General features: G+C 37.3%; 1 protein-coding gene across 4 annotated transcripts in view; it reads left to right on the top strand.

The window, feature by feature from the left end:
• The window catches only part of LOC132158830 (oxidation resistance protein 1-like), a 158,418-nt gene that overhangs the window by 104,585 nt on the left and 28,174 nt on the right, over positions 1 to 25,659 (top strand). For all 4 annotated transcript variants that reach the window (XM_059568416.1, XM_059568417.1, XM_059568415.1 and 1 more), the window contains 5 exons: positions 2,353 to 2,435; positions 12,768 to 12,875; positions 15,003 to 15,119; positions 24,206 to 24,358; positions 25,429 to 25,613. In XM_059568416.1, the coding sequence (XP_059424399.1) occupies positions 2,353 to 2,435; positions 12,768 to 12,875; positions 15,003 to 15,119; positions 24,206 to 24,358; positions 25,429 to 25,613 (646 nt within the window). The remainder of the gene's footprint in view (positions 1 to 2,352; positions 2,436 to 12,767; positions 12,876 to 15,002; positions 15,120 to 24,205; positions 24,359 to 25,428; positions 25,614 to 25,659) is intronic.

The raw sequence follows: 25,659 nt of genomic DNA, 5'->3' as shown, positions 1-25,659 counted from the left end.
GCCACTGTCACTGTTGGTCAGGTTACACTCTCAAACAGAGGCATGAAGGTGCTGGATAAAAGATCAGCGTTCGTGTCAGTGCTTGCGCTGGCCTGGTTTCTTTCGCTGCCGTCTCTTTGGTGTGAGCTCAGAAATAGAAGAATGACTATGACTCATGGCTGCACAGCCGAGCATCTCTATGTCACACTGTCACAAGTGCAGAACCTATTAGACTGATTCTGGAGTTAATGTTAATGTGAAGACGGATGGACCACCTGAAGCAAAGTGATCATTTGGGGGAATTGCTAACATTGCTCTCATAATCCTGTACATACACACACACACCCATAAGACTATATGCTTACACATTAGTTATTATGCTGGATATACATTTTGGTTTGATGATTGCAAACTGCATTTGAATGATCTGATATTGATCTTTTAGTTTTAATTTATGCCTTTTCACTTTCACTTTTACTGTTGGGTTAGTAATATATGCACATGTATTTCCACTAAAATCTTAAGCAACACAACTGTTTTCAACATTAATAATAATAAGAAATGTTTCTTGAGCACCAAATCATCATATGAGGAGGATTTTAAGGAGTAATAGTGCTGAAAATTCAGCTTTGCATCAAGTGAATAACAAAAAAAGGCCTATTTTTAAAGGGGTCATATGACGTTGCTAAAAAGAATATTATTTTGTGTATTTGGTGTAATGCAATGTGTTTACGCATTTTAAGGTTAAAAAAACACATTATTTTCCAAGTACTGTACATTGTTTCTCCTCTATGCCCCACCTGTCTGAAATTTTTACAAAGCTCTAATTTTTTAAAAGCGAGGTGTACGCTGATTGGCCAGCTATCCAGTGCATTGTGATTGGCCAAATTTCTCAAGCATGTGACGGAAATGTTACGCCCCTTACCATACTGTGATGCCTTGTCCCCCAGCATGAGACAAAAACATTAAAACCCATTATAAACGAGGCATTTGTTGCATCCAGTGGGGACATAATTACGAATTATAATGACTATTGCATATCGCGCTGCGTAAACATGAAATCATTTGTCTCCATTTGTGATCAGAGAAACGACAAAAAACAAGCTCTACTCTACACTGCTCAAAACTTGTGTTTGAATCCTCAGTGGCAAATCCTTTAAATACTGTATTGTAGGTTCAGAAAAACAGTCCTCCGTTAAATGCGTTGCACACACACAAATATTAAGTTTGAGCTGTTCTGGAACAGGATTTTGTAAATAAAACTTAACCACTGATTTCTAGTTGTACCCTCTTTTGGAAGGCCAAACAAAGTAGCTTCGATTTCACAACAAAACACACAGCGTCTCCACAACATGGCAGCGGCAGCAACAATACTACAGCGAGAATCAAAGTTACTTCTTTCTTTGCATGAGTATTTGGGCGGTGTTACGCAAATCTTCCCAAATAGTGATGTAGGCATGTGGGGGGGTGTTTAAACGAGGCGTTTCAGGATGGTGTGGACAAGTCTTAACTTTTATAAAGAATATCTCTTTGAGTTTGAGACTTTAGTCTTTAAAACTTTAGCGATCTTATCTATTCACAAACAGCTTGTAACACTCCAAAGAGAAAGAAAAACTTGAAATCGCCCCCTTTAAGTGTAAAATATTTTACAATATTTCTATTTTCACTGATCAAATAAATGCAGCATTAGTGAGTAAAGAGTTCTCTCTAAAACATAAAAAAAATTATAAACCCCAACTTTTGAGCAGTAGTAACCATTTCATGCTTGATTAACATATGTAATATGGTACATATAGTACATAAAGGAATTTCCTGAACATATATAATAGTTCTCACAACAGTTTTATTCCTCTAATAGTTATGGGCATCAAAAGCACCAAAGAGTGCAAACCCAGATTAATTGATGTCAATACTGAATTGTAAAATCAGTGCCAATATGTAACATAGCCCTAATAGCTTTACATAAGCCAGGCATTGAAATCGGTTTCACACAGAATCACAGCACAACACAAATATGATACTGTCAGGTGGCAGCACTGCGTCTCTCACTGTCTCTCACTTTCAGAGGTCAGGGTGGTCTCTGTCTGTTAAGGCGTTTGCAGCAGCAGGAGGCATTGCAAGGTGAAGACACATCAGCTGTCATTGTGCTGAGCGGGAGAGAAAGAGAGGGAGACAGTGGGGAAAGGAGGGAGGTAGACAGGGAGGGTAAGAGAGTGAGAGAGAGCGAGAGAGAGAAGCTGCGTTCTCTGGCTCGTTCACACTCGCAGTTGACGGATGAGCCGTCGGTCGAGGCTGAGAGCTCGGCAGCTTGTGTCAAGCTGAGGGGAGAGCAGAACATGAACATAATGAGAACCTTCCCTCGCTTGCTTTCAGATACCGGCCAGAAGAAGACACCGGAGAAGAAGGATGGAAGGCGGATGTCGTTCCAGAGACCGAAGGGCACCATCGAGTATTCCGTAAGTGGGAAGATCAACCCCTTTGCTTATTATTTCTTTGCATGTGCTGTGCGTTTGTAGGCTTGTGTCTTGCAGATCGGATCCCGGTGCTGTTTACTCTGAGGACTTTTAGACATGTGTTCCGTGAGAGTTTGCACGATGGCTCTATGTGTATCCACAGGGATGAATTGAGAGAAAGTGTATTTCCATCAGCGTTTAGGATGGAGACGCTGCACAAAGCAGTGAATGTTTACATCAGCCTGTTTATTTTCACTGGTCTGCATGCAAATGTTTTTATCAGCATGCATTCCAGCAGAGTTTTGCTGAATGACCTTCCTCTCTGCGTTTACATTTCTATTGATTTGGCGAGCGTGTGTGCCGAGCGAGAGAGAGAGAGACTGTGTGAGCTTCGATTGTCTGTCTTAACAGCTTGTTGTGTTCTTGAAATGACCCTCAAATTCCAGCTGCGGGCAACGCTTGTCAGCTCTCTCCCTAGTAACAGAGAAGCATGTGGGTTGAGATGAGATCTGGAGTTCTGCATGGAAGTGGAAAGAGACAGAGGAGAGGAAACTGCTGGCGGCTAGATGTGTTATTTAGCCTGAAGACTGGAATCATACCGCTTTTCCACCAAAAACGGTGCCGGTGCTGATGCCGGAGCCAGCGCTCAGTCAGAGAATCTGGTGAAGTCTCTCAAAAACAGCCCATGTTTAAACTGACCAGGTCACTGTGTTGTTTACAAATCTTATTTCTTTGTTAATGTTAAAAGTAGAGATGTGCAATGCCCACTAGTCAGGGCTACCTGAATGAATACTCGATTTGACTAATCAATGATTTTAAATACTTTTTTTTTTTTAAGTACAGCATGTTGTCATCAACTAAATTGAAAGCACTGTCTCTAAAAATATTAAAACTAAATATGTTTATAAGTTAATCAACCTTCATATTCGATTAGTTAGTATTTGGGTGCGCAGTAGACTAGTCAAGCATGGTGACCCATCCCTAATCCAAAGTCATTTAATTAGGCATCTTTTTTTATATCACAGGTTTCTTTTGTCTATATAGTTTGATTAAAAATAGCAATATCGTCTAATGTTATTCATATATATTTTCATGTATTTTTAAATGTAATTTATTCTTGTAATGGAAAAGCCATATTTTCAGCATCATTACTCTAGTCTTCAGTGTCACATGATCCTTCAACATTTCTTATTATTATCATTATTCATTATTATGAAAACTGTTTTGCTGTTTAACATTTTTGTGGAAACCAATTTTTTTTCCAGATTGTTTGCTATTTGGAATGTTCAGAATAATTTTACAAATTTTTTTATTTGTATTTTTGAAATACAAATTTATTTTAAATGTATTTGTTTTTTGTTCAATTCAGTTCATTCTTGCTGAATAAAATAACTAATTACTTATTAATCTTACTGACCCTAAATGTTGTTGAACGTTGATATATATATATATATATATATATATATATATATATATATATATATATATATATATATATATATATATATATATATATATATAATATTAATACATTTAATTCACCACTTGTGAGAAATTTAAATCTAAATCGAGCATACTGTCAATTTGCTAATGGAAAGCATTGCTGCTAAAAAAAAATACTAATATAAATTAATAATATAAATGTATTTAAAGAAAAATAGTAGACTTCTAGTAGACTAATCAGCCATTTGAAAAAAATTAAAATTGTGTCATTTTGATTTAATAATTTAATTCTGCATTGTTTTGATATCATGAGTTCCTCTATTCATTGTTTACATTTATTACAAATAAAATTTCAGAGCAGTTTATCATTTCATACAGTTGTAAGACTAACTGGACAGGCACCAGCACACTATCGGTGGAAAAGGGGCATCAGATCTGGTTCAGAACCGGTAGCTGTGGGATTGGATGCTGGTGTAGTTGATGTGCTCTGTTCATCAGAGTCAGCATTGTTGCTGCTGCTTCTGCTGTCACGGTTCTGTTTCCAGACACTTCTGCTCTCCCCTCGGATCTGATCAGGTGTCTGACACCCATCTCCCCCAACACACGCTGAAGATCCGTCTCTGTCGGCCGAAGGTGATTGACAGGGCCTTTGTTTTCCTTCGCAGAGCGTGAAATGTGTGCAAGATGACAGTAGGGCATTTGTCACAGGGCATAAACAGTGTCATGAGGCTGTTTGTGGCGGTTGTTGATGAGGGGTGTGTGGGGTTTAACATGAGAGAGATGGCAGATATGGCACTCATATCTCAGTCTTCCAGCTTGCCTTGCAGTCTTCCACATTAAACCACACCAAACCGCTACAAAGATACAGTGATGGATGTGATATTGAGAAGATGCTTGGATAATTATTGGAAATGATGTGTAACCCTGAACATACAAATCATCTTTAAATGGATAGTCCAGCCAATCGTCTATATATGAATATTCTGTCATCATTTACTCACCCTCATGTCATTCCAAACATGTATGTTATCTTTTTTTTCTGTGGATTTATTGTTTTTCTTTGTACACTGAAAGTCAGTGGGGTCTAGTGTTGATTTGGATCCAATTGACTTTAATTGTATAAGCAAAAGCAGTTAAAAAAATTATTTGTAAATGATGACAGTGTTTTCATTTTGGGACACTTTCAGAGAAACTGCCTCCATTGTGAAAGCCTTGCCTCCTGCCCCAGGTGATTGTCTTCATTGCTCTTTTCTCAAGAAGCAGTCTCGACCTCAAGAGAGGCTGAAGGAGAGCTAAACTACTGTAGCCCATCTGCTCAGTCACTAATAACGCTCCACAGGTCAGCGGGTTCTCACCATTGGCTGGTCTTTGGCCAATTAAAGTGGTTGGACTCCAGGAAAGAGAGAGAGAGATTGAGATCTCATCGGAGAGAAACAGTGAGGATTCAGCATCTGCTTTAATGCTTCCTGAGTCAGTTGATTTATGTAGCAGTCTAAAGTCATTGTAACAACACTGAAGTCATGTAGCTAGTGATTAAAGCTTATAGTCTCATTATGCATGATGTATACTGTGCCCAAAATCAATAGACTTTCTGTGCATATTTATAATTGCATTGATTTGTATTGAGCATCAGCAAATCATGCAAAAATCACCCTTAAGCTCTTAAAAATACATTTCTGATTGTACATGAAGCTCACAGGAGATTTTATCACACTAAGCAGTTTTAAATGCATTTAGGATGAATGTGAAGAGCTTAAGGCAGTGAATTTTTGTGACCAGGCTCACCAGTTGCCCCTTGACCTCCTGCTGCTTTTGCCAAAACAGGCTATTAGGACATCAAGCTGGTACACAAGTACTGTAGAGATCCAATGGTTTCAGATAATACTTAGATTCATGTACCATGGTTTTTCAAAGAATACCATGGTATTACAATGTCCAAAGCACGGTTGATGTCTCTATGGTAAGTGCTTGCTCATCTATGTCCTGTGAAAGCGAAAGCACCAACATCTTGCCAAGACTGCTGAGCTAAAATTAGTTCTTTAAGTGATCATCAACGCAGTTAGCCAGCGTGTGCCATGAGGGTAGTATGACAGCGTCACTATGGCAACTCTCATGCCACACCAGCCGTGATGTCCCAAACAGTATGGAGCTCATCTGATTTGACATTCTGCCTGATTGCACCATTTGCTGGAATGTCATTTCCAGTTTGATGAGCTGTGTGTTCCGTACAATTGTGAATCTCATGGAACTAAGACCATGCATGGATCATATTTCATCCCAAAAAAAATTAAGAAAGAAATTCTGTTTTACATAATGAAAACAAAGCTAATTATAAGGTTTTTCATTGTAACAGTGTTTTTATAACAATTATTATCATTACTGAAATGCAAAAGAAAACATTACTGTAATGCAAAAAAAGATTGATATGTAATGTAATCATTTTATTATGTGTGTATATTTATATATACATATACTGTATATATACACAGTACATGTACATATATTATGTAAATACAAATTTTTATTTTGATTATATATATATATATATATATATATATATATATATATATATATATATATATATATATATTTATTTATATATATATATATATATTTATTTATATATATGTGTGTGTGTGTGTGTGTATAAGGGCCACTGACCAGTTATCGGCACCGATATTAGGCATTTTCATGGTTATTGGTAATTTTCAAAGCCGTTTTTGCTGATAAAATGATTTGAAGGCATTTAATTTAAGTTAAATCGGTGTTGGCCTTGAAAAAAACATTTGCTGGATCATAAGATAACATGCTATATTATAAGATAACAGAATGCATAAATAAATTATTTAAAAACCATACTGTAACAATATACAAACTTCACAATCACAGGAAGGAGGAGGCGCGAACCAGCGGACATTCAAATTAAGCTTTAATAATAAAATAAACACAAAACAGCATGACAGCCCCTCGCGGACGACTGTCGCGCACAAACAAAACTAAAACACAAAATAAAGTCCAGGCCTTGTCCTCTCTCGGCCTTCACTGTCGTCGCTCCTCTTTTGTATCCTTCCGATCTCCTCCATGGGACTCGAGATCGGTGGGTTGAGCAGGTGTTGCTCATTTCCAAATCACTCCACCGGCCTCGCTCCGTTCCCACGGCTCTCGGGCCCCACCCCACTCGTCACACATACATATAAATTTACAAATTGAAAAAAAATTAATAGAAAATATGTAAAGGTATATACAGGTGCTTCTCAATAAATTAGAATGTCGAGGAAAAGTAAATGTATTACAGTAATTCAACTCAAATTGTGAAACTTGTGTATTAAATAAATTCAGTGCACACAGACTTTTTGTTCTTTTAATTGTGATGATTTTGGCTCACATTTAACAAAAACCCACCAATTCACTATCTCAACAAATTAGAATATGATGACATGCCAATCAGCTAATCAACTCAAAACACCTGCAAAGGTTTGCCGAGCCTTCAAAATGGTCTCTGACAATCATTGACACCCTTCACAAGGAGTGTAAGTTAGAAAAATGCATTGCCAATAAGCTGGTTGTTCACAGAGTGCTGTACCCAAGCATGTTAACAGAAAATTTAGTGGAAGGAAGGAAGGAAAAAGTGTGGAAGAAAAAGATGCACAACCAACCGAGAGAACCTTCAACCTTATGAGGATTGTTAAGCAAAATGGATTCAAGAATTTTAGAGAACTTCACAAGGAATGCACTGAGGCTGGGGTCAAGGCATCAAGAGCCACCACACACAGAAGTGTCAAGGAATTTGGCTACAGTTGTCATATTCCTCTTGTTAAGCCACACTTGTACCACAGACAACATCAGAGGCCTCTTACCTGGGCTAAGAAGAAGAAATGGACTGTTGCCATTGGTCCAAAGTCCTTTTTTCAAATGATAGCAAGTTTTGTATTTCATTTGGAAACCAAGGTCTTAGAGTCTGGAGGAAGGGTGGAGAAGCTCATAGCCCAAGTTGCTTGAAGTCCAGTGTTAAGTTTCCACAGTCTGTGATGATTTGGGGCACAATTGTCATCTGCTGGTGTTGCCACATTGTGTTTTTTGAAAACCAAAGTCACTGCACCAGTTTACCAAGAAATCTTGGAGCACTTCATGCTTCCTTCTGCTGACCAGCATTTTGAAGATGCTAATTTAATTTCCAGCAGGATTTGGCACCTGCCCACACTGCCAAAAGCACCAAAAGTTGGTTAAATGACCATGGTGTTGGTGTGTTGTCTGGCCAGCAAACTCACCAGACCTTAACCCAATAGAGAATCTATGGGCTTTTGTGAAGAGGAAGATGAGAAACAAGAGATCAAACAATGTAGATGAGCTGAAGGCCACTGTCAAAGAATCATGTAAGCCAAAATCATCACAATTAAAAGTACCAAAGACTTAAACTGCTTCAGTCTGTGTGCATTGAATTTATTTAATAAACGAGTTTCAGAATTTGAGTTGAATTACAGGAATAAATCTTTTCCTCAACATTCTAATTTATTGAGAAGCACCTGTAATTCTGTGTAATAAAATGTACTAGTAGAGCACTTTAATAATCAAATAATAAATGCAGAAATGCATGTGTTTGGACTTGAATATTGCTTCTGACGAGACATGTGAACTCTGTCTCATGATGTTTGTAGCCAAACCTAGACATAACAAGTCGATCCTAATGATCTAAGAGTTTGCTGTGTTCTTAATTCAGAATGGGTGAGCCATGTTTGAAGCCATTGTAAAATGTGCCTCTGCCTGCAGATTCAAGTGTCAAGTAGCTAAACAGCAGAAGTATACTACTTGCCGGAAGAATATATGTCAGGAAGCCAGTGTAAGGACTGATGTGCTCTGGTGTTTCTTTACTAGTTGTACTTATATTTGCATTAATTTATAGTTTTTTTGCTGATTCTGTTGACATTGACTTGTATGCAGAAGACTACAAACTCAAACAAGAATGCATTTGACTTTCATTTGATCCGTACACATTTCCTACTCCTCAGAAGGAACCTTGAGCCACCCATGTCAGGAAAATGTTGAGTTTGTCTAGACTGTTCTGATGACTCTTACTGCTGCGTGTGTCTTTTTTCCGAGCAGAAGCGACTGGCAAGGGCTGACATCTCTACTGGCACCGCTCGTGTTGTATATTGGGTGATATTTTTATCCACGGCTGCCTTTAGAAAGAGGACGACAGACCTCAGCGGGACTTCCTGTTAAGGTCAGAGATTGAGTTAGGAAGGAAAAAACATGGATGAAAAGGATAGAGCACGTCTAGACTGCAGAGAAAATCATAAATTCACCATCTAACAACAACAGGCTTTAGTGTCCACTGAAGGCAGGTTGTGTTTGCTCTGAAATGAAGCGTCCAGAAGCTACAAATAAATAGCCCACGGAAGAACCATTTTCAAATGGCTCTCGCAGGGAATCAATGTTCTGTGCCAGACAGACGGGATGAAAGGACGGCACTAGCATGGGGGCATTGGGAATATCGACTACTGACATTCCCATCTGGAGACAAACAGAAAACTTCTGTGCAAATAGGGGGGTTGGGTTATTTCATTCTCTAAAAAAAACAACTCACAAGAGTCTGATTCAGAGTGGGAATGGTATCAGATATGCTGATGCTTTTTACTGTCTGGGAAAACTCTGTGCTGACATAAACCATTTCAGTCATAAAGAACCATGTTTATTTTCTATGCTTTCTCTGGATTGTCCTCTTAGGGTGCGTTCACACAGGATGGACTCTTGTGTTCAAATCACAAGGATCTTGAAGCATCTTTTTCAAAGTTAAATTTCTTTTATCTTGATGTCGTTTCTCAAAAACACAGTTTTCATTCTATAAGATGAAAAAAATTGTCAAGACATGGTGTCAGTAAGAAGAGCTGTGTCTTTGTTTAGTGGGTGAAAGGTTTAGTTACCCCCCCCCCCCTCAAGTTGTTCCAAACCTGTTCCAAACCATTTCCTGTGGAACACAAATGTAAATGGTTAGCTTGCATACTTTTTGAGAGACTCATGATATAGTAAACAGACGATGAACTATGTAGAATCCTTTACATTAAGTCATTTTCTACAGTGTAATGGTCATCTGACTGTCCTCAGATGTTTATGGTTTAGAGGACTGTTATGAAGGTAAATCAGTAGCAAAACTCGAGAGGTTGAAGATCTGATTTTGAGAACTTGTTATATTAATATTTGTATTTGTACGTTAAAATTTACACTCACAGCTCTGATGTGAAAAGCTGAATCTTTCAATTTGCACACACAGACAATGATCAAAACACCCGTGTTTTGAATTGGAAGTTGTAGATTAATAGATACAAATGTGTAGAATGACATTCACACAAAGAAAATGACATACACACATGTTTACGACATATTTACTTTTGCACTTTACTTCAGTTTCGCTGCACAACGTCAAGTCGGCACTTACAACCTCTCAGATCTGGAAGTACAAGTTCAAATCCTAGCGCTCTGACTTTTGCTACTCTTTTTGCGATATTCTGTTGCAAAACTCACTTGTGCACTTGTATATGCAGATGTGAGAGAGCAGAGTTGGGTGCGGGGCTTTGGTGCGAATGAAGACATTTTATTGGCCGATGCCCGACCAATGAACAACGCCAATTGTTTTCACTGAATATCCTTAGCTTTGACAGGATTTTAAGACACTGCATTCATTTTGCCATTCAGGTATTATCTAGTAGACAAATAATGCAACATATTTTATATGTATATCCCACTGCATATCACTCTACCAGAGTTGCGATATAATGCTGTTTTTATTATTTTTATGTTTTGTAAAAATAATTTTAACTTCTTCATTGGGTTAAATTCCTAATTTGCTTGTTAGTAATGAACCTTTTTAAATGCAACATTATTATTTTTTATTTTTTTTATAAAAATCGAGTGTTTAATAATGTCTAAATGTACATTAAACAGCAAAACCTAAAAATAAGCACTTATGACCAGAAATACTGTTTTGAACAACTAGTAGAGCTAAATACATGTATTTATTAAACATCAACAAGGCAATCTAGTGTTTAAGCAATGGAATTGCATATGAATATTATCTTTCTGGCCACCAAATGCCTCTAATTTAAAGCGTGCCTCTTTGCACTGGAATTTAAACCTAAATACTACAGTTATTGTAGTATAAATAATAACCATATTAGAAAATGTTATATTTCAAATGGTCATTCATGGACCATAATTATTGCGCATATTATTTAGTACCATGATCTCTTCAAATTAACTAAACAGGACTGAGTTAACATGTAGTACAGTTATTTTATTGGTTAAAAGTTACACTTACTTGTTTAGTCACATTTTAACTTCCAAGGAGGAGTATGAGAACATAATGCTGTTCCATTTTCCAGTATAAAATGCTATTGTAACGCATAGTCATTAGTCAATGTAGTTATCCATGCATAATCAATGCACTTTAAGTGTTACAAATTACTAGGAATAGCTGTAAATATAATGAATCTGCTGTCTATCCCAAATTAATACATTTCAAGCATATTGACAAAACGTTTACTTTAGTACTATTGATAGCTCCATGAACCACGTGACCGCGTGGCGGTGAGATCAAAGCATGTTCTGGTACAGCGAGTTTACTCTGTAATATGCAGTGGGATATACATATAAAATATGTTGCATTATTTGTCTACTAGATAATACCTGAATGGCAAAATGAATACAGTGTCTTAAAATCCTGTCAAAGCTAAGGATATTCAGTGAAAACAATTGGCGTTGTTCATTGGTCGGGCATCGACCAATAAAATGTCTTCATTCGCACCAAAGCCCCGCCCCCAGCTCTGCTCTCTCACATCTGCATATACAAGTGCACAAGTGAGTTTTGCAACAGAATACCGCAAAAAGAGTAGCAAAAGTCAGAGCGCTAGGATTTGAACTTGTACTTCCAGATCTGAGAGGTTGTAAGTGCCGACTTGACGTTGTGCAGCGAAACTGAAGTAAAGTGCAATATGTTGTAAACATGTGTGTATGTCATTTTCTTTGTGTGAATGTCATTCTACACATTTGTATCTATTAATCTACAACTTCCAATTCAAAACACGGGTGTTTTGATCATTGCCTGTGTGTGCAAATTGAAAGATTCAGCTTTTCACATCAGAGCTGTGAGTGTAAATTTTAACGTACAAATATTAATATGACAAGTTCTCAAAATCAGATCTTCAACCTCTCGAGTTTTGCTACTGATTTACCTTCATAACTGTGATGTGGTGGTATGAAGAGTATAGGAGGAATTTAGCATGTCAGTGTTTTGTAGAATTGATCATGCTGCGATAAGTTCCACACAGCACATGCAAAAGGGGAAGAATATGTTCACACCATGCAGCATTTCTCTTGCTGTTAGGTTTTTCTCTTCTCACTTTGTTTTAGTGTCAAAAAAACTTTTTTGTCTTAAATTTAAGCCAGTTTTCTGTGGCATATTTATTTTATGTTACTTTATTTTGCTGGATAGAGGTGTGCTGGCTAAACTGTTTTCAACACTGACAATAATAATTAAAAAAATCTTTCTTTTCCACTAAATCATCATATTAGACTGATTTCTGAAGAATCATGTGACACTAAAGACTGGAGTAATGATGCTGAAAATTCAGCTTTGCATTACAGCAATAAAATGCAGTTTAGAATACAATCAAATAAATGTATTTATTTTCAGAACATTACTGTTTTACTCTATTTTGGATCAAAGAGAGACTTCATGAGAGACTTCTTTTTTTAAAAATGAAAAAATGTTACCGACCCCAAAGTTTTGAGCGGTAGTGCACAACATCCATATTGTGTACACCTAGAGGAACCTAAAGAAGTATCTTCCTGTTCTCCCTTCTCCTGGTTTTTACATGTTTTTGTGCTTTTGTTGTGCAGGTGGAGTCGCGGGACACGCTGAACAACATCGCGCTGAAGTTTGACACAACTCCCAACGAACTTGTTCAGCTCAACAAACTCTTCTCCAGAAATGTGGTTCCCGGTCAGGTGTGTTTTTTCTCCATTGAATATCCTGTTTTACCACACGAATGTCGTGTTTTGCTCTGAAATGCATTGCTTTACAGAAGTAAAAAAGGTTAGTAATGCCATTTTATGTGGCTGTGGTGTTACGAAAATCACACACTCTAAACTGAATTCATGGCAGGCTTTATCTGCAGACTTTCATTACAAAGCTTCTCTCCCTTACCATTAGATCTCTACCACACGTTATACAAACATTCGGTCTCTCACTGTTTAATATAGTGCAGCTGCATATCAATTCTTGTCCAGTATGACATTTAACCAGATAGATGGAGTGATTAATGACTTCTCTGTTCCAGTCAGTGCATGAGCAGTTATGAACGCTCTCTTACAAAACAGCTCCAGTATTGTGTCTCTTCACGAAAACGTGTTAAGCAAAGCTAAAGTCCGTATCGTTGATATTCACGTGGCGGCGAGTGCAGTAATGAGAGGGTAATAGATAGAGTCAGGCGCTGGAGATGGTCGACCGCCACCTGACACAGTACAGCTGGAGGGTTCTCAGCACAGATCACGTGACCAAACTCTGTGGCTCCTTCCATTAGCGTAATCCTCCCCAGCGCTTCGGCTCTCTCAATAGCTCCTCAACACTAACTCCACTGCCCTGCACACTAACACTAACACCTGTTCTGTGTTCAGAGATCTGAGGAGCACCAGGAGATATCATGTTTGATGCGTTGAACTTTGAGATGTTTGATTTCTGATTTATTCTCTGTGCTTTAACTGTTTGGCATGAGAGAAAACATTTCATGTAAAACATTTCATCAAAAATGTGTGTATTTGAGTGTTTTTGTGTTCAGGAGAGTATTAAAAAATTACCATGAGAAGTTGGTGACTGTGATTTTACCTATATATATATATATATATATATATATGTGTGTGTGTGTGTGTGTGTGTGTGTGTGTGTGTGTGTGTTGGTGTGTGTGAGTGTGTGTGTTGGTGTGTGTGAGTGTGTGTATGAGCAATATCACACAATTAGCCATGCAGTATGGCTGTATATTGGTACGGCTGTGATTTGGCCTTGGGCACAAGGCCACAGGCTGCTGACACCCTGGAGCTAACATGTCAGAAAACATTGAAGCAGATTTTCAATCAATTTTCAAAATCATCTTTATTAACAAACCACACATTCGAAGTCTAAACAAGTACATTCTCGCCTAAAGACACTTAAAGTACATTCAGTAACACTAAAACAGTATTATTTGAGTTCATATATCAAATCCACTATTAATTCATACAATTATAGTGGATTTGATATGTATATGTGTGTGACCCGTGCTGGCAAAATGAGTAGTAATGCTCATGGGCTAATTTTGAGCTACAAAAAAGTGAAAAATCTTGGCCTAGTGGTTAGAGAATCGGACTCACAATCAAAGGTTTGTGAGTTCGAGTCTCGGGGCGGCAGGAATTGTGGGTGGGGGGAGTGCATGTACAGTGCTCTCTCCACCTTCAATACCACGACTTAGGTGCCCTTGAGCAAGGCATTGAACCCCCAACTGCTCCCCGGGCGCCGCAGCATAAATGGCTGCCCACTGCTCTGGGTGTGTGCTCACAGTGTGTGTGTGTGTGTTCACTGCTCTGTGTGTGTGTGCACTTCGGATGGGTTAAATGCAGAGCACGAATTCTGAGTATGGGTCACCATACTTGGCTGAATGTCACGTCACTTTTCACTTTAAATTATTCAATTATCTTCTGTGTTAATTGATATTATGACTATATTGTTTTATTTATCAATCAACAATTGACAGCCCAAACAAAATATAATGGAAGTCTTGGGTAAATACCAGTAAACCTTAACATGTACAGTGGAAAATAATTTTGAAAAACTTTTGTCTATGTGTGTGTGTGTTTTACTTTTACATTTGGGGACAAACTTGCTAAAAATGTCCTCCTAAAATTATTCTGGCAAACCTCATTTACACAGCTAGATCAGTGTGTGTGTGTGTGTGTGTGTGTGTGTGTGTGTGTGTGTGTGTGTGTGTGTGTGTGTGTGTGTGTGTGTGTGTGTGTGTGTGTGTGTGTGTGTGTGTGTGTGTGTGTGTGCATGCAGTATCTGGCTGGTGTTTGTGAAGCATTCCGCTGCGGTTGTGTTTGCAGGTTCTGTATGTTCCTGATCCAGAGTACGTGTCCAGTGCGGGCAGCTCTCCCTCCTTCAGTCCCAGCAGCCCTCTGTCTCCCACCTCCTCAGAAGCTGACCTGGAGAAAGTGGCCACGGTATGTGACATTTCCCTCTTCACACCACACAGCCTCATCATTTAACCTGTGCTCTGGAGGGACTCTCACACAATCACACACACCCTGGGCGTGCCATGAGTTCACACCGAAGGATCTCTGGCTATTTTTCAGAAGCTTATGTATCTTATGCTTTCTTGCTTACAGGATTCATGTGAAAGAAACTTCATGGAACCGTGAAATCATGAGCTGACAACATAAGATGCTGTCATTGTTAGTCAGGAAACACTGTGCTTTGTTTTCCATCAGCTGATAGGAAGAATGCCGGTCTTGCAGAAAAACTCTCCATTATGTTTTCATGGTCTGTGTCTGTCAGAGGAATAGGAGCTGTAATTGTTTAATAAAATAACTTAAGGTCAAGTGTGTACGTTTTTGGTAAAACACCCAGAAGTATCCCAGTTAGTCTGCAGAGACAACTAGAAGTAAGTGTTCAGGAAAACTGTTTGAGAACTTGGTAAATGCATGGCAAATTACACGCTTCACTTTAAATACCCAGACAATTATATCACTGTTGATCTAATAGTTAACAAAGAAGGACAGGTGGATACATAAAATATTTATATGACACAAATGGATGTACTTCTGTAAATCTGCTTTTGAGCTGGTTTTGAGATCACCTGGCTCAAGGCTGTGGTTTTTCACTGTCAAACATTATATTTACACACCCTCTCTATTCAAATACCTGCCATGAGCTGTGTCGACATGCCCTCATTCATATGCACTTCATCTAAATCCCTAAGAAATTAGACAGTTCTGGTGTGGTGAATAGGACTGAGCCATAGAGATTTTAAAATATGTAATCAATATTTAAGGGTGTGCTCTAAAATGTCTTGAAGGGTATGTGTGTGTGTGTGTGTGTGTGTGTGTGTGTGTATGTATGTATGTATATATATATATATATATATATATATATATATATATATATTTATTTATTTAAAAATAAAACCTATTTTTAAAAATAAAAATTGTCTAATGAATCACTCTTTTTATTAGTTTAATGTTTAATGACAATAAGATAACTTAATGTTCAAATTGCAACATTACAATTGCTTAATTTAATGTATATTGTTAGAAAAATATGGAATATTTTTGTTTATTGCCCAGACTTGGTTACTTACTTTTTTCCTGTGGAGTAACTGTGCTCATGTTACACGCTCTCAGTAGGTTTGTTGTTGAATTTCTGTTTTGTAATAAAAGGCTTTACCTTCAGCATCTTATAAAGAAGAGGCCGGTTTACCTCGCTGCCTCCTGGTCTCCATAGTGACTGCTGCGACGGTGCCGTTTGCAAACCTGCCCACTTGTGTGCGCAGCCTAAGATGCTCTCGTCCCTTTTAGTTTCTTTCACACATATCTATTTAGACCATTCCTCTGGGAAAAGAAGGCTGTGATCTGTCTAGCAGTCTGATACAGGTGCTGTACTAGGAATCAAATGAGGATTCCTGACCTGCTACAAAATCCAGTCAGCTACCTACCTAGACAGCATTGTAGGCGTACTTGTTCTGACATGATGGCACCTTGTTTTAGACAAAATTTAAGACTCTTCTCTCTTCATAGAGAGAGCAATCCCAGAATGCATTTCAAGAAGCTCTGTAACAAAATGAATTCAAGAAGCCAAGAGATATTTTATATATGGGAGCCTACAATTCATTCAATATTGAAAAGTCCTACATACATAAATAAAGAAACAAAGTTGCTTGTCAGCTTTCCCTAACAAGCAACCATATTTTTTAAAATGAGCCCAAAAAAAACACAACCCGGGATTTTTTCACGCAACTTAAAAAAAAAGAAGCCCAAAGTCGTGTATAATAAATCCTCACTATCCACGCTGAAGCTGAGATCATTCACCAGTTTTAGTGAAAGTTAACGTGCCTAGCGTTTTCGACTCATACATTACATGTCATACCCTGATGTAACGTGTCATTACGTGACCTTTACGGGTTGTGTGCGAGGGAAATAACTGGCAGTGTGAATGAACCAAAATCTAACGGTCCGGGAACAATTGCCGGGACACATTACCTGCTGTGTATTATCTGGAATCTCAGTGTGAAAGGGGTTTATGCTAATTTTCAGTACAGCACCCCTTGTGGCAATTCTGAGAATGCAACACCTACTTTCAAGTGTTATAAATTACTGTCTAGCACTTTGATCACAATATGGAGCTTGTGTAGCTAGAAGCGTTTGTGTTCATCTATTTCTACAATGTGCTGACCCTTAAAAAGGTGGTGTCTATGTAGACAGCTATCAGAACAAGCAGCGGCGCTCATTGACCTCCTCAGCCAGAGAGCCTTCTCCATGCACACGACAGAGTCCTCCAGAGACACCGCAGGGTGAGCATCACCCAGGTGCACTTTGATTCAGTCGAGTAAAGAAAGCACTTTAGTAAAGCCAACAGCTCTTTTCCTAGACTGTAACAATCTTTTAATTATGGAGCTGTTATTGCGGTGTTTCAGACTGGGCTTGTATTAATTATTAAAGTGGATGCCCTGGCATGTTTGTGCGTAATGAAGGGCAATAGTGAACGCTGACCACAGAGTGCATTTTATTTTCTATTAGAAGTGGATGCTGCTGTAATCTGTTATAGTATTTATATTAGCCAGGTAGGCTTCTTCCATGGTAGAGGGATATGTTGAGGAATGTGCAAGTTGTATAAAATACTATAGTAAACATTTGTGTGTTTGTTTAGTTTTATTTATTAAATTAAGCGGACATTTTTATCCAAAGCGACTTACAGTGCATTCAAGCTAACATTTTTTTACCTAACATGTGTTCCCTGGGAATCGAACCCACAACCTTTTGCGCTGCTAACGCAATGCTCTACCACTGAGCCACAGAACACTATTTATTTATTTATTTATTTATTATTTTTATTTATTTTTTATGTATTTTTAATGTAAAGTAATTAATTCATTCATTTTATTTTGTTTATATTTTTAAAGTTATTTATTTAATTGTCTTAAGTAATTAATTTAAATTTTAGTTTTTTCATGCCCTGCTATTTGAAGGGGATAGTTCAACAAAAAATGAAATGAAAATTCTGTCATGGTTTACTTACCCTCAAGTTGTTTCTTTCTTCAGTTGAGCACAAAAGAAAATATTTGGAAGAATGTTGGTAACCAAACAGTTGACAGTGACCACAGACTTCTTTTTCCCCATGCACCTCTGAACCTCAGATGAATTGACAATAATGCAGACTTGACTTGAAATACTACAGAAGTCCGTAGCTTGGTTACCAACATTTGGTTAAGTGTTCTTGAGCTGTATTAAGTGGGCGGTTCTTGTTCAGAATAAGCTGCAGAGTGGATCAGACTTTATGCCGATATTCAGAAGTCTGACTATACAAGCAGCATTGACTCTATGAAATCTGGTGACTTTGAATTGAGTCTCCTGAGGAGTTTTTGCCTTGTATCGTCCTGATCTCCCCCTCCCTTTCTGCTGTATGCTAAATTTAGTCTGCATCATGAGAAGATGAGAGGGAGTGAGAGACTGGCGGTGAAAAGAAGAGGAGGAAGGCCTGTGTGTGTGTGTGTTAGAGAGATGGCCAGTGTTAATTACCAGTTGCTGCTGGTGTTGGCTGACACCAGGAAAGGTGACTTTGTCCCAGTGTTACTCGTCATGAAACAGAGTTCATGTGTGATGTTAAATTTGCACTTTGCATGTGTTCATGGTGAGTTTCGGGCTCATTGTGATATTATGTATACCATTCAAAAGTTTAGGCTTTTGAAAGGAATGTACATTTTTATTCAGCAAGGATGCATTAAATTGATTTTAAAAAATAAAATGTAAAATAATATAAACATAAAATGTTTCTATTTCATATAAAAGCTGTTCATTTGAACATTCTGTTCATCAAAGATAAAAAATGTCATGCTTTCCACAAAATATTAAGCAGCACAACTGTTTTCAACCTTGATAATTATAATAAATGTTTGTTGAGCAGCAAATCAGCATATTAGAATGATTTCTGAAATATATTCAAATAGAAAATGTTATTTTAAATTGTAAAAATATTTGACAAAATTATTGCATTTTTTGATCAAGTGCAGTCTTGGTGAACATAAGCGACCTCTTTCTTAAAAAAATAAAAAATCTTACTGACCTCAAAAACCCTAATGTACCTCTACATTTCCCTATATGGAATTTCACTTTATCCATAGTATATATTTTGCTCTTAAAGATTTAATTAATGCAGTCATTAAACATTAAGTATTTTGCTTTCAATAACAACAAAACCACATATGGATCCATTTTGGGATCTTGTGCGTTGCCATAGAAACAAATAATTTCTAAACCTAAGGATTGTGAACGGCTCCAGGCAGAATGTAGACACCTATTTCAGTGATATCTGTCAGGTAGATTTTGGCTTTTCCCCTGCAGAACCCGTTTCTGGTCATCAGATGGAGCTGCAGGTTGTTGTTGTAATATTTCACAGCAAACAGCTGCATATAAACAAATCCACAGATGACAGTTGATTCAAAGAACTGTTGTTGATCTTAGAGTCAGCTGACAGCGTCCGACTGCCGTGTTACTCAATCTCATAATAATGGCTACATAGCTGTGGAGCATTTGAGGGCCCATCTACTGCTTCGGACTAATAGCACATGAGTCATGAACATGTGGTGTGTGTGAAGTTGAACAGTACTGTAAGGGTGTGTGTGGAGTGTAGCCAGTCTGGCAGTGATCTAGTGATCACATGGATGTCAACCACCCTCATGTGCAGCCCTGCAGTCAGGGTTAGTGGCCTTTTTCCAGGCTTAGGTTTTTCATCCGGCTACTGGTCTCCTCCAGGCTGGATATCACTGGGGCCGTGTAAAACCAACCCAGCGTAGGTAAGCTCCAGATGGCTTCGAGGACATTAAGATACACTTTTACACTTTTTCTCCTCTTCCATGTCAAATAGAAACGTCACCCAGCCAGAGGACAAATTTTGTTGGTCTGTCTCTCCCACAGTGGCTTTTTTTTTTTAATCATGAGATGTTCTTGGAGAAGCATTGAATGCACGTTCTGCTTGACCCAAAGACTTCAGAAGCTGTTGTTCTTGTGCAGCAGACTTTATCATTGTGTGCTTGAGTCTGGCCTGTGCTCCGTCAATCCTGCGTCGCAGTAATTAAGTGGCTTTGATTGCTGTGATCTGGTGCGGTAATGTTGTTTATGAATTGAGCACCTGTGCAAGAGGCAGTCTGTTAGTACTGAATGTCATTATTGGCTGCTACTGGGACAAACAAGTGCTTGAAATGCCCTTTATTTTAACAATGGAAAACTTGAGAAACATTTTAGGTCAGTCTACAGAATTGATCCCAGCATCCAATCTGTATTGCCACCTTCTGCACTTTTTTATTTATGTTTCTTGGTCTGAAAACTTTTTTTTTTTATAAAAATAACTTTACATTTTTTATTTGTATATAATTTTTAAAAACATTTTTTATTTGTAAAATAATTGATAAAATAATTTTTGTAAAAATCACTTCTTTTTGTGTGAACATTGTTTACAAGATTGTTTTATTTATATAAATTTTTGATTTAAAAAAAATGACTTGTCAGTTTTTATTTTAATATTTAAATAATATAAATGAAAATTACTTGCTTTTTATAACCTTTTCGTTTGTAAAAATCACTTGTCTTTTTTTATATAACATTTTTGCTTAAAAAAGACGTGTCATTTTTTATTTGTATATATTTCTTGTACACATATTATTTTTATTATGTTTTTCAATTTATAACATTTTTATTTGTAAAAAGTCTTTTTATTTAAAAATAATTCTTAATATAATCCATTTTTGTTTCATTTTATATATTTTTATTCATTTTATACTGTATCAGTTAAGTTTTTGTTCATAAAAAAGATTTGTTAATCTTTTTTATTTTGTAAAAATGGATTGTCATTATTTTTTATTTTTTTTAGTGTTTATATATATTATGATTTGTCATGGCAGATAGCACATTTTTCCAAAGCAACTTCACATAAATTTGTGCCAAAAATGAATTTTCTAAACCTAAAAAGGTTTTTCAGAAATGCGTCTTCTGCTGTCTGGAGGACCCTGTCCAGCCCAATTGTACAGGGCTTTTTTAAACCTACTGGTCTATAAGTAGTTCAGAAAACATAATGACTAGAGAGTTTTTAAATTATGTAGTTCACCACATCCCTAGAACAGATACCAATCTGTGATTTCTTCCCCAAGTCGTAAATTAAGCTCTACAGCATACCGGGAAGGCGTCATTTGTTCTTTTAAACTTTTACTAAGTTCCTAATTAACGTCTTCCTGGGACCACTGGATGTGTCTTTTGTATTCCGGTGGTTAATAACGGCTTTGATAATGAAGCTAGCTATAAACAGCAAGCCGCGTCACAGCTCTGGAAATACACAAAGCTATTTGCGTTTCCGTGCACGCTACACTGGTGGCATCCTTCCCCACGGCGCTGTTCGAGATGAACGCCTTCTTCCTGGGCTGCCAGAGGAGGAGAGACTGTGTTTGGAAGAGGCGGGGAGTGTTAAATGTGAACGCGGTTTCATGAAGGCATGTTTTGACTCTCTGGTTGCTTATTCTGGGATCTGAAGGGTGGGCCGGTCTGTCACGGCACGCAGGATGTGCGATGTCAAGGCCGGAGGGCGGGAAACAACGGCCACTGTGCTTGTCAGGGAAGATTTTGTGAGAGTGGTTTGGATGCTAAATATTAATTGCAAATGTTGTTGAACATGGAAAAATGTTTGTCTTTATTTATACGCAGATTTTGTGTGTGATTTATAAGCTGTAAACTGTAGAATAATTTCTGAAGGATCATGTGACATTAAAGACTGGAGTAATGATGCTGAAAATACAGCTTTGCCATCAAATTTTTTAATTACATTAAAAATATGCAATATTTATATTTATAATATAGATATTTTAAACATATATTTTAAATATAAAAATAGAAAATGATTATTTAAAATTTCAATTATATTTCATGTGCGTGTATATGTATATGTATATGAATATAATAATTATTTTTTTAATAATGCCTTTTACTTTATTTTGCAGTATTGTGTTTAAGATACTTCAAAAATATATTTAATGCAAGACATCTGTAGCACAGATATACTGTACACTTCATACAGTTCTACGATTTTTTCAAGATATTTTGACAAATATTAAACTTTTCATACAGTGAAACTTAATGGGGTCCAAAAACATTGTACATCTCTGACTTTCATTGATGACAGAATCTTTATTTTTGGATAAACTCTCCTTTTAATAATTAATTGAAGCGTGACTAAAGGATGTCTTTGAAAAATGTTGCTAATTATAGTGTTACATATCGGTATTGCACTCAAGTATCCTGATCATGTACCTTTGCCTTTAATTACTGTTATTGAGATAAATAGTGGTAAGTGTCTAATTGTGTCTTAGTGTGTTTTAGGAGTAAGATTTTCACAAAAGCCTTATAATGTGTTGTGACAGATTCTCTGTTGTAAACACTGCCAGATCTGAATATAGAGAAAGAAAGAGCAGGAGAGATGAAGAGTCAGTGGTCTCTTGTGTAGTCACTACCCCAGCACTGGTGCATCAGTGTCAGTATCTCCAGTCGGCTCTGAGAGATGTGTCTGTCTGTCTGTGTGTGTGTGTGTGTGTGTGTGTGTGTGTGTGTGTGTGTGTGTGTGTGTGTGTGTGTGTGTCGGAGAGAGGCAGACAGCTGTGGGCAGGAGGTCGACCCAGCACCCACTCTCTTCTCCCGCTGTCGGCTGTGAGTTTTCATGCCTCCTCCAACACACACACCACTACCCAGAGTCCTGTGCTACTTCCTGTTTCAGAACCGGTCCAGGAGGAGATCAAAAGGTTTCTCTTTTTTCAGTTTTTAGTTTCACTTTCACTGACACACACTACTGGTCAAACGTTTTGACTCTGTAAGATGTTTTTTAAGTTCACCCATTTTAATTTTATTTAATCAGAAATACAGTAAAAACTGTGATATTGTGAAATATTACAATGTAAGATCATATCTATTTTAAAATCTAATTTATTTTTATTTTGCAAAGATGAATTTCCAGCATCATTACTCTAGTCTTCGGTGTCACATGATCCTTCAGAAATCATTCTAATATGCTGATTTGCATTTCATGTTGTTATCAATGCTAAAACTTATCTTGCGATGCTTTATATTTTTGTGAAAATCATTTTTTTCAGGGTTCTTTGATGAATAGCAAGTTAATTTATTTGAAATGGATATCTCTTGTAATATTATACTGAATTATATATATTGTACTGGAGCCATTTCTTTTTCTATTTTCATATTTTGGACAGATTTAATAATTTGTTACAAATTATATGTGACCCAGGACCACAAAAACAGTCATAAGTAGCATAAGTAGATTTGTAGCAATAGCCAAAAATACACTGTATAGGATAAAATTATCGATTTTGATGTCAAAAATCATTAGGATATTAAGTAAAGATCATGTTCCATGAAGATATTTTGTAACTTCCCTACCATAAATATTTTTGATTAGTAATATGCATTGCTAAGAACTTCATTTGGACACTTTTTGAATGGTAGTGTATATAATCTACAGGGCATCATAAATAAACATCAAATTACTGTAACATTACATTCATAGGAGGAAAAATCTAACAAAAATGAGGTGAATAAAGCTGGATGATGGCACTGTTGCTTTACCGCTGAATCACATCTTGCAACATTGACGCTGATTGATTAACTTCACACTATTATTGATCTGAGCTAACTTGAGCTAAATAATGACAGTATTGTGTTTCAGACCTTCTTTACAGCAGAATCTGAACTGTCTGCATTGAGTTTCCACAACCGCTTCTGCTATTTCGTGTTCTTCGAGCTCTGTGAAGCTGCTTTGATACAGTCTGTACCATATAATCCACTACAGAAAAATTCAATATTGATAAATCAATTATGTTGTTTAGACGAGAGGAAGATGTCAAATTTGCTGCCTCTCCCTCCATCAAGTCAGAAACTTAATCATCATATAATAACCAAAGTCATTATTATGTAATGGAGGTGATGTGATGCAGGCGAGTGGCTGTTGTTTCTTTATTTCTCACTGTCCCGTCTCTGTCTCTCAGGACTCCAATGGTCCACCTCGCTCTGATGTTCCTGCCCCTCCCGTCTTCTCTGCCCTGCGGCCCTCCCGTGTGGTTTCCTCCACCTCGGAGGAAGAAGAGGCGCTGACAGAGAAGTTCCTCAAAATCAACTGCAAGTACATCACAGACGGCAAGGTGAGTCAGCGTTCGGCTTTATGCACAAAACCTAACTTATGAAGGAGTCCTCGGGTTAGTCATTAATAAGACCCCTGCTTTTCCTCTGTCCTCTGGGGAAACAAAAGACTGCAAAACAGTGAGGAGCTCCAAGTTTTGCTTTAAGTGTAGGAGTTGAGCTGCTGTCTCCAGCACTGATCTGTTCTCCTTAGTGAATACTCTATCCCTGAGGAGTGTAATGATTTTAGTGCGAAGATGATTTTCTCTCACACCGTCAAAACATGCCTGCCCTCATGTTTTACCCCAGCATTTATAGAGTGAATTCAGTGAACAGCTACAGCATGAACACTATGGTCTGATTTACAAACATGTGACTTTTATGAGCCAGATATTGTAATTTACCATTCCAAAAAATAAAAATAATCCATTTATTTATTTGTTTTTTGGGTTACTTTTGTGTTACTTTTGCTGTTTTCAAACTTAAAATAAAGACTTGACATTCCTCTTTAACCACTGTCATCTTTTGTGCAAAGGAATAAGTCTTCTGAAAGTTCTCTCCCTATGCTGTGTTGTCAGTATTAACGTCTGAATGATTCAGTGGGCTTTGTAGCACTTTCAGTTATCAGGAAATTACTGAATTATTCAATGTGTTGATCAAAACCTGCACCAGAAATATATATTAAACAGTGCAACTGTTTTCAACATTGACAAATAGAAATAAGCTTTCTTGAGCAGCAAATCAGCATTTTAGAAGGAGTAATGATGAGAGTAATGATGCTGAAAATTCAGCTTTGCTTTCTGTTTAAAAAAAAAAGGAAACATTTACTGTATTTTTGCTCAAATAAATAGCTTGATAAGCATAAGAGATGTCTTTAAAAAAAACATTAAATCTTTTAGCAGCCAAACTTTTGAACGGTTGTGTTAATAAAAAAACACACACACACAAAAAAACACATTTTTATGAAATATAAAATATTACATTTTATTGTTTATATAGTATACTTGTGTATATATAAATAATTATTTAGATATAATTCATGATGTGTAATCATATGGCTGATCATCTGATGTAGTTGTGTCCTGTGTCACAGGGTGTTGTTAGCGGGGTGTTGCTGGTGACGCCCAACAACATCATGTTTGACCCTCACCGGATGGACCCTCTGGTTCTGGAGAGGGGCTGTGAGGAGTACGGCATCATGTGTCCACTGGATGAGGTTCAGTCCGCAGCCGTTTACAAAGAGATCACTGACAGCAAGATCCGTGACTCCATACCACCGTAAGACCTCTCACTTCATACCCTCTACTACTTGCCTAGTATTCAA

The sequence above is a fragment of the Carassius carassius genome, chromosome 15, assembly GCF_963082965.1.
Source record: "Carassius carassius chromosome 15, fCarCar2.1, whole genome shotgun sequence".
Lineage (NCBI taxonomy): Eukaryota > Metazoa > Chordata > Actinopteri > Cypriniformes > Cyprinidae > Carassius > Carassius carassius.
The sequence above is the reverse complement of the archived record's forward strand: the minus strand, read 5'-3'. Positions and strand labels throughout refer to the sequence as shown.